At 43.1% G+C, this 9,836-nt stretch overlaps 1 protein-coding gene across 1 annotated transcript; it reads right to left on the bottom strand.

Annotated features, from left to right (window-relative positions):
• Positions 1 to 562: 562 nt before the first annotated feature.
• LOC136619821 (fibrinogen-like protein 1) lies at positions 563 to 9,524 on the bottom strand. Its single transcript, XM_066594563.1, has 4 exons — positions 8,900 to 9,524; positions 2,993 to 3,073; positions 2,520 to 2,641; positions 563 to 1,328 (listed from the first exon to the last, which is right to left on the bottom strand). The coding sequence occupies exons 1-4, from the start codon at positions 9,390 to 9,392 to the stop codon at positions 735 to 737; spliced, it is 1,290 nt and encodes a 429-aa protein (XP_066450660.1). The 5' UTR covers positions 9,393 to 9,524; the 3' UTR covers positions 563 to 734.
• Positions 9,525 to 9,836: the final 312 nt, after the last annotated feature.

Below are 9,836 nucleotides of genomic sequence, written 5' to 3'. Positions count from 1 at the left end.
CCTGCAGGAATGTAGGCTGCAGTGCTGGTTATGTCAGATCCCTTCAGGTTTAGACATCCCTTGCCGTGGCAGCTTTCAGTGTTAGGATCCCGAACCGTCCACCGCATTGATAACCAGCAGCGATGGACAGGCAGTATGTGGGACTTCTTCATAAGTGATTATAAATCGAGGCAAGGTTTTGACAGCTAATAAATTGCAAACCTGCTCTCAAGTACTCTACGTCAAATTTTTTAAGACACTTCTTATTAAATTTGGTGTCATTTACTTTTGTTTACTTTTGTTTAAGACCAGCCTATTCAATGCCAATGTTAGTAAATCTGCCACTATGCCTATGCAGATCTGGAGCTCTGTATCAGAAAAATAGAGCTGTATCCGCCATGAAGACATGCTAAAAAATGAACCAGCATGGAAGTTTTAACATGTTTAGATCATCAAAAAGGGTATTCAAGGATGGCCACTCTCACAGTAATGCCTCAGTCACACACCGGCCACCATTATCTGAAGCATCCTCTGTCTTCAGTTATCGCTTCCTCGCTAACCATCAATAATTTATTGATCTATCATTCAAAATCCATAAAAATCATTTTACAAATGTAATGTCCTATGTTGGTGGCAGAAATACAAAAAAAGTGTTTGTAAAAGCAGTCTCTCCTGTATTTAGTCGTTCTTACCTGAATGCCACTATTCTTATAGTCTTAGGGGAATGAGAAATGTTAAATCCTTTCACAAGAGTTTTAGAAGTTGAGTATTCTTGATTTTATCTCCACTTTCTTGAAGGAATATTTCTGGTTGGTCCTTTTGTCAGTGAGAATGTACCAGGTGCCCCAGTAAATGCCATTAGTCACCCCGCTGTATCGCCCTTTGTGATACTTTCCATTCAGATTGGCTGCCAAGCACGTGTCGAACCACCAGCCGGAACCATAATACGTGCCGCAGTTGCCTGATGGATAATTATCATTGTCACTGTCATATGTTGTGAAGTATTTATGATCATGGTTGTAGTTTCGGCTGTAACTAAGGGCATTCCCGGCATTGCCGTAATATTCCCTGGCAGTCAGTCTGTACTTATTTTGCTCACTAGCAACTTTGAACTTCCTGTAGTTGGCATGACGCTTCACACCGTACCAATCTTCCAGTTCGATGCGTAGGGTGTGTTGTCCTAGCCTTGTGAGACTGTGCAAGTGTTCATTACCCAACCAGTGCTCCCCTTGCAGGCTGCCAAAACCTTGTTTATAATCTTGCCAAGTGCGGTTGAAGTCTACAGCGCCATCTTGTCGCCTCTGGAAAACCGTCCATCCTCCTCCATCGGTGACCATATCACAGTAAGCCTAAATGGGTTTTTACAAAAATATTTTGAGTTGTTAATTCCAGCAAGCAGATATATTATAGCATTACTAAATCTCAGCATCAAGATCAGAACCAAATTACTTCATACTGACACCAGGTTTAGGTTATCTAAACTAAATAACCCCTTTATTAGACCCCCATCTAGCAGCGCGTTGGACTCCTTCGGCCTTCAGAACTGCAAAAATTCTACGAGGTGATAAAATCGTTCTGCAGGAATGTCGGCCCCTGTGTACAGGAAGCTTTTTGTAGTTGCCGCAGATTAGATGGAGGTGCTGATGTGTTCTTACCAGCTGACAGGAAGGGGTAAACGATTTGTGCTGCTTGCACCAAATTCTGACCTCCCATCAGCACGGTGCAACAAAAATCTGGATCCATCTGACCAGCAGTTGATTTTCCGCTGCTCAGTGATGCAAGTTTTCGCTCTTTTGCCCATTGGAGTTTAGTCTTTCTGTTTCTCTTAGACACAATGGCGCTGGAACTGGTCCGCCTGCTGTTATACCCCATCCATGCTAAGAAATGTTGTGTGTTGAGTTGTGCGTTCGGACACGTTAGTTGGAGCACTAGCGTTGCATTTGGTTGACAGTGCCGCACTTGTTGGTCGAATGATTCCTGGCATCCTCCCCTGTCCCCTTTCAGTTGTGAGTTGTTTTCATCGACAGGATCCCCCTTCACTGGATGTTTTCTTTGATCACGCTAATCTCGGTATACTTTCCACACAATTACACAAGAAACCTTTTTCCCCGCGGCTGGCAGTGAGGCCCCTAGTCTAGGACCGATGACCAAGCCTAGTTGAAAGTTACTCAGATCGCTAGATTTTCCCATCCAATGAAACTAATCCATGGAAAACTTGTCATGTGATTTTATGCTGCACTCCGAGGTCGCGAGGACAATTTCCATACAGCGTCAATTGTGAGAGGACTGGGGGCTCTAATAAAACGGCCATTCAGTGTATCTGGAACTTGGCATTAGGCTTAGTTTCATAATTGATGCTTCAAACTACAACAAACTCAGCAGGACTAAACTTTTCACCAACACATAATGTGGGATCTTTAACATTTTTTGATAGTATAAGCAAGAGGAATAAAGCAAATACTTGTATTAAAGATCCACACGACATCCAACAGACTGAGCAACAATCACCAAGTTTATAGAAGAGAAAAGAGTTGCTGTACCTCAAAAGGCTGTCTCATTGCAATAGGCTGTATGGTGTAGATCCCATTATCTCGGATTCCCTGTTTGTAGATATCCGCACAGTCTCGGGGAAACAGTCTCTCTGGTTTTTCCGAAGATTCAACTGCCAATAAGAAAGAGAAGAGAAATGAAGAGACATTCAGGTGTGAAATTATAAACCAAGTTGGAACAAGGGAGAACAGGAAATGCAGTTTTAATATGAATTAAAGGGGTTTTCTGGGTGAACACTATTGATGACTAATCCTCACAAAACATCATCAAGAGTAGATTGGTCACTCAGAGACATTCAGAATAAACCAGATTGGGATTAGGTACTGAGCTACTTTTGCAATAGTTTTATACTTTGGTAAAACAATCATATAAATTACCAGAAAATCTTTAGTAAATGAGTTGCACTTAACGCAACTCTGAAGCTACACCCACTTTCCCATCACTTTCAAGGATGTACTCTTACCTGCTGATCCCATGGTTCCAATACTCTTCATCACATGTGGCATTTCCTCCTTTGTCTCAAGGGTCCTAAGGCGTCGACTTTCTACAATAAAGACTTTTTGAGTGAAGACAACAACAAAGGACACAGTACAACAGTATAAGCAACTGCAACCCAGAAGTGTGCTATTCCATAACATTGTCTTACATTGAAGGGGTTGTTTGATTTCTTCTTTAATTACTGTTCCTCATAACAAAACAATAAATAAGCCTCTACTCACCTCTCCAGCGTCCTTGCAGCTCCAGCGCCTCACCTTTGTACTCCGCGCCAAGTCAGTTTACAGGTGCTCTAACACTGGGGTCTGTGATTGGCTGTACACAGGCTGCCATCCAGTGTCACAGCAGAGACTGGAGCTGCGGAGAGGCAGGAGAAGCGAGTATAGACTCATTTATTATGTTTTGCAATGTGGAACACTGGAGTCAATTTACTATTAGAAATATACCAGTTTTCTAGTGGAAATTGCAGGTTGTGAAGGGGCTACATTATATATGGATGTAATGACACGTATGTTCCCTATACATATGCCCTCTTAATAATACTGAGCTGGCAAATGCACAGCGCTAAGCTAAAGACAGAGTGGGAATTGTGTGGGGGGAGCAGAGGGGGCGCGCTTGGCTTTGTTCAGTGGAGGCGCTGGGAGCCGGGACGGTCACATCACAAAGCTGGTGGCAAAACTCTTCCAACTTTAGAGGATGTCTACGCACAGAGGGGCTTGTCAGATCATCAAAGATGAGACAAAATTAAATGAGCCGCACATTGCTAATTTCCCTTTTGTTTATATTTTATTCTCCTTCCACCTCAGTAACTCGCACATTATCCCAACTCCTACCCCCACTTCATCTTGTTGGTGTTTTTATCTTAATAGATGTGACACGAACAATGCCAAAACGATAGATATGAGATAGATAGATTGGATAGATAGATGGATGGATAGATTAGATTAGATGGATGGATGGATAGAAGAGATAGATGAGTGGATAGATTAGATAGATGGATAGATAGATTAAAAAGCAAAGCTTGTCAAATAACACTTCTGTTGAACTGCCTTTTGTAATGCTCTCTGATTTGCTACGTACTTATTATTACCTGATAAGTTTGTAGTCGGCACTAACCCTCCTGTGTGATGAACAGGCCCTGTAATTAACAGCTGTTAAATTTTTCTGGATGACAATCTACCGGAACACAATAAGGTAGAGGCCAAATCCTGGGGATGCTGAGAGATAACTAATGGCGGGCACTTTGCTACTTATCACCCAACACTTATAACAGGACATAAAAGGACTTCATGTAATAACTTTGTCATCCAACATTCTACACCATCAGTGTTTTTTGTTCATTACTGATATCCTGAAGCACTATGGGAAGTGTAGTTTAGCAATAGCGGCATTATGTTCTGCTCGTTCCCAACGTCAACGTCAAGCGCAGCCAATTACCAGCACTATACATACATAGATGCAACACAATGGACTCTGATGCCTTTGAGGAGACAAAGCGAGCGGCTTCTGTGAGATTCTGGAAGAGTCATTAATTATACTGAGAAATCATTAGAGGGAAGACATGAAAGGCTTCCACCTCCAAACTGGAAACAAGAAGTGGGGTGGACAGTCAAGACCCTGGGAGCGGAACCTGGAACTAACGTATTGTGGAGAGCCTCAATCATCCATTCAGCTACAGAAGATACTGCAAGAGGTGAATATAACGATACAGTGTCCAGAACTAGCACCACATTGTAATATTACATCATCAGCAATCGCGCAGTGAACCTTTGCAAGTTACATGGCAATGAAAAAAGTTGGTGCAGAAGTGGCAGCTGCATATGTGATCTTCGAGCGCCCAAAGGCTCTTCTGCGTTTAAGAACTGGCACGTGATAGGTTGGGGCCCTCTTACAGATCTTGCTTGGGGCCCAGCAGATTCATGCTATGCTTCGGAATGTCTCTTCTATCAGGATGGAGCACAGATTTGATATTGTCTTTCTCCTGAGCTGATGAATAGCTGCTAAGAGCAGTGAGGGACATTTCTGATAACTGCCCCATACACAACTGTGTCGCAGTAAAGTGTTGCGCTCATGGTCCCCCATAAACCGATGCCATCCATAGGTGGGGCATAAGTATGATGATACTTTCTTTTTTTTTTAACTCACATCACTCCCTAGGCCCCCAAATCTTTGTTTTGTGGTATACAAATAAGGTATGAAGCGTCCGATGGGTGGTCCAGGCTTTCTCCCACTTGTTCAGTCTGATCCCCTCCCCCTGAAGTCCGGTATTTCGCCGTAATTTACAGGAAGAAATAGCAGTGCTGACAGTCGTTGCCCAATCAGTTGATCAGCCGTATTCCTGAGTGGTGGACCCCAGCCGATCAACTATTAATGTTCTTTCCTGATGACAGGTCATCAATAGTGTTTGTCCAGAAAACCCCTTTAAGATTCCTAATGTCTGATCAAGATAGCTTCCAGGAAATGTTTCCGAGGTCTCAAGTCAGATCCCTGAATCAATGCAGAGACCATTTTGGCATCTTTTTCAACTATAATGTGCTGAGTTCGGAATGATACTGATAATCCAGCAAATAATGTCCATTGCATACAATAGTGTATAATTTGTAGAGCGTATCTCTGCCACGTTCCACCCTCTCTTAGGATGAAACACACAGGGTTGGTAGACCCACTGCTTCAATAACTTATTTGAACTGTTGCCTAAACAATTGCCTTGATGATGCAGAACTTTCCAGCCTTCACTTCCTCTTTTGGCCTCGTTCTCTTTCTAAACTCTTTAATATTAAATCCTACCATTCAAAGGGGGTTCAGAACTCAAAGTTCACAGCAGTTGATGTCATAGAAACTCCAAAGACATTCAGAGGGGATTCAAGGTAACTGTCGTTCCCAACAATAAAACGATTCAGTAAGACTTAAGATGGAGATGGTGGGGCAGGAAAGGGTTAACTCATTAAATACAGATCATTACTAATGTATATAACGGAAGAGTGACAGACAAGAGAACAGATACACTGTACATTAAGTCATCAGTTTCTGTATAAGAGCCTACGCTGACATATACACCATCTACCGGAATCTAATGCCCAGCAAGCAGAAATCCATCCCTTCCTCTGCGGTAGTGACGGGCGTCCAACTGGGAAGAGATGAAACATCTTTAAAAGCTGTTTACAGGCACTTTGACAATCTGGACCAGAGTCATTCTTACAGAGATGCACTCTGTTCCAGCCATGGAAGATGGACCCCACTTTATGATATTTGTATGCCCTAATAGGGCATATAAACAGGGAATGCCATCTTGGTACAACCCCTTTAGAGAGGTGGTAAAACCCTTTCATAAAATTGTGTTAACATTAATCTACTTTAAAGGGGTTGTTCACTGAGAACATTCCCTTGATATGAGAAGGGTCTTTTAACGCTTAGCTGATCACACCATATCCTGCAGCTGAGACCCCCTAAGATCAGTTGTAATTTGTAGAAGAACCACAGCGCCAACACAGCATTGTGTGTAATGTACAGATGTGCAGGGTCTTCCTGAGTGAGAGGCAAACTTTGTAATCTTTCTGCCCTGTGTGAGAGGCTACTACTATTAACCTACATGGATACACCTACCAGACCAAAAATTGTATTATTTTGCTACAGTTCGTGATTTTCATGCATTCTCCTTTTAAACAGATAAGCCAAAAAGTCAATATACCTACTACAAAAAGCCCATACACAGGCTGTCAAGCGATGCTGGGAGTTGTAGTCTTGCAACAGTTGGGGTGCCACAGGTTGGAGACCACTGAGTTGATGTCTCCAATGATCTATGGTCTAAAGTAACTTCGAAGTCTTGGACCAATGTTTTTGCTTTTTGTCAGTATTTCGCTGGACTAAAGTTGACAACTTCGGTTATGTAAATCTATAATCTGCTACAATTTATGTCACCACAATCACTGAGAACACATTTCTTTCATAAGAATCATCTGCAGCAAAACTAACTTCACATGAAAACGTATTATAGGAAATATCTGGAAGAAGAGTTCATTATTGGGAAGATATTGAACTGGAAAAAAAAATTCAAACTTTGTTTTGCTGAAGGAAACAGTGCTATTCAATAGAGTATCTACTATAAAAAAAAGCCTACCGGCTTTTTCTTGCACCACACTTTGACCGCTTTGCCTGACATTTGGTGGACGATTTTGATGTTATCAGATTAGGTACATGTTCACCACTGCCATAAAATCATAAAATTTGAGTTTAAAACATTCTTTCAGGTGTCAGGAGAGTTGAAAATTACAATGTTAAATCTATGGGCACTCCGCTGCTGCGCTTCAGGCGCTGGAGAGAGTGAAGCGTTGCTAAGTGACATTAATAGGAAGCAGTGGACAGCGAAGAGGTGAAGTGGCGAGAGAGACGAACAGCAGAAGCGGCTAGAGAGATAGAGATAGCAAAGCAGCATGGTGAAAGAGAGTGAGAGTGAGTGAGAGAGGGGGGATAGGGAGAGAGAGGCAGCATGAAGAGGAGAGAGAGGGAGAGAGAAGCGGCATGGGGTTGAGAGGGGGAAAGGGAGAGAGTAGCATCATAGAGAGAGAGGAAGAGTGGTGAGAGGAGTGCTATTGGGAGAGAGTAAGAGAGAAGCGGCATAGAGAGAGGAAAAGAGGGGGAAGAGGGAGAGAGAAGTGGCATAGAGAGAGAAGCGGCAAGGAGGGAGACAGAAGTGGCATGGAGGGGGGATAGGGAGAGAGAAGCGGCATGGAGAGAGAGGGAGAGAGAGAAAGAAGCGGGATGGAGAGAGAGAAGTAGCATGGAGAGAGAGGAGGGAAAGAGAAGCGGCATGGAGAGAAAGAGAGGGGAGGGAGATTTAGAATAACCATTTTTCCAACCATTTTATGTTCACGTAGTGAACATCCGGTGAATCTAGTTATATAAATGTTAATAAACTGACAGATTATGAAGGGTGATGATGAGATTTTGCATGGGCAGCAAGCAGCAGTGTTTGATATTGCACAAGACAGTGTCCCCCAACCTGTAGCTCTCCAGCTGTTGTAAAACTACAACTCCCATCATCATTTGAAATCCTGAGGCTGTCGAGACATGGTGGGAGTTGCAGCTTCACAAAAGCTGGAAAACCACAGGTTTTAGAACACTGGCACAAGACATAGGAAAATCTTGTGGTTAAGGAGATTCTCTCTTCTAGGATAGGAAATACACTAGAGTGGCAGCAACTCAGCAAAGTGGGACGCCTGAGAGGAGGGTGAAATCTCATCAAGGACAGTGTGGGCCAGACTTCTCACTGTATATGGAAAGTTATAGATACCTCGATCAGTGGACAACAGCCTAGTAGTCAGACTGACATGAGGCTTCATGGCATTGGTGTACACAGAAGAGACTGGGGCAACTTATTAAGGTGCTACATTTTTGGATTTTTGATTTCCCCTCCCTTTAAGACATTTCCCAAGCACCTTGTTTTTGAGCAATTCCTCTGGAGAAGAGTCATGCATTGGCTACAACCAATCAGTAAAAAAGAGGATGGAACCAAACATCTCAGGGCCTCCTCTTTCCACGAGCCTCATAGTATGCTTCTATGGTATATACACCCAATAGCCTGGGCTCCTCCAATTGACTGAATAAGACATCTATTCTATACTTGCCCCCTCACCCCATTATCACATTCAGGATATTTTGTACCTTGGTATTTGCAGAGAAATCCTCTTTAATGCTCTGGAGGTCCTATTACTACAACTCCTTACTTCTATGCGATCAGTACATGTAACTCATTTGTGAAGGTTTGTTTCCTACATCTTTAGCATTTTCATTAGTAAAATGTAATTATTACTATCTTGTTATGTCAAGGACACCAATGTATGTCACTAAGAGACGGAACCAATTTCCAAGGACTCACCTAAGGCAGAGAGTTTTTGGACAGACTCATTGCAGGGCAGTTCGCATCCAGACAAGATCCCCAAGAGAAGCATCACCAGTGAATTGAGTCGATCTTCTATCTTGCTGAAATTCATCTTGCTGTCCTCCTGTAACTTGTGGAATAGAGATGTCATAGACTGCAGATTTGACTCCAAGAAAGTCACCCTCTCACCTATACTCTTGGGCTTTGGATTTTGAGGCTTGGTGTTCCCTTCAGTTGTAGACAGTTTGAGGGTTTGTTTGAACTCCTGGTTACCTTCCTGATGGATCTCTTTAAGTTCTTCAGGAGTAGGTTGCTCATCTGGAAAAAGGAAATGCAGCCTGCATCCGTGAGGTCCATCACAGTTGGCTTCAACAGGTGGCATGGCTACAAGATGCTCGAAGCAGGCTGGGTCATCTCTTCTGTCACTGCAGTCAGGATTGCCAGCTGCCTTGAAATCTGGCAGCAATAATAGGACTACAATCCAAAGCATCTTCTGGGATGGAACAATTCACTTTGCCAGTGCTTTAGGACTGTTTCCTGTATGCAAGGACTGGAAAAAATAACCTGTGCAAATTATTTTCAGATTTTTACAGGTTAGGCAATGTTCCTCTGTGTGCAACCCTTCACCGGCTGGGAAATCCTCTGAAAGTGCTTCAAAGCAAGTGAAGATAGTGTGTGCGAGGCATGTACCAGAGAGGAGGGGGCTGGGGGCTGGGGGGGCAGCTAGCATGAGGGGAGAGGAGGGACTGGAAAAGTCTCAAATAAAGAACACTTGAAACTAAGATTAGCATCTTGCAGCCCATTGAGGGGCCGTCTTAGTTATGTCTAGGTGACTGGCCTCTGTCTATTATATTGTGTGCTGTTTGCCTGTGAAGACTGGGAAGGTGGATTCCCAAGTTCAGGGAGTAATGCAGGTATCATCACTATCTCCTCG

The sequence above is a fragment of the Eleutherodactylus coqui genome, chromosome 3, assembly GCF_035609145.1.
Source record: "Eleutherodactylus coqui strain aEleCoq1 chromosome 3, aEleCoq1.hap1, whole genome shotgun sequence".
Classification (NCBI taxonomy): Eukaryota; Metazoa; Chordata; class Amphibia; order Anura; family Eleutherodactylidae; genus Eleutherodactylus; species Eleutherodactylus coqui.
Note: the sequence above shows the minus strand (reverse complement) of the source record. Positions and strands in the feature narration are given on the sequence as shown.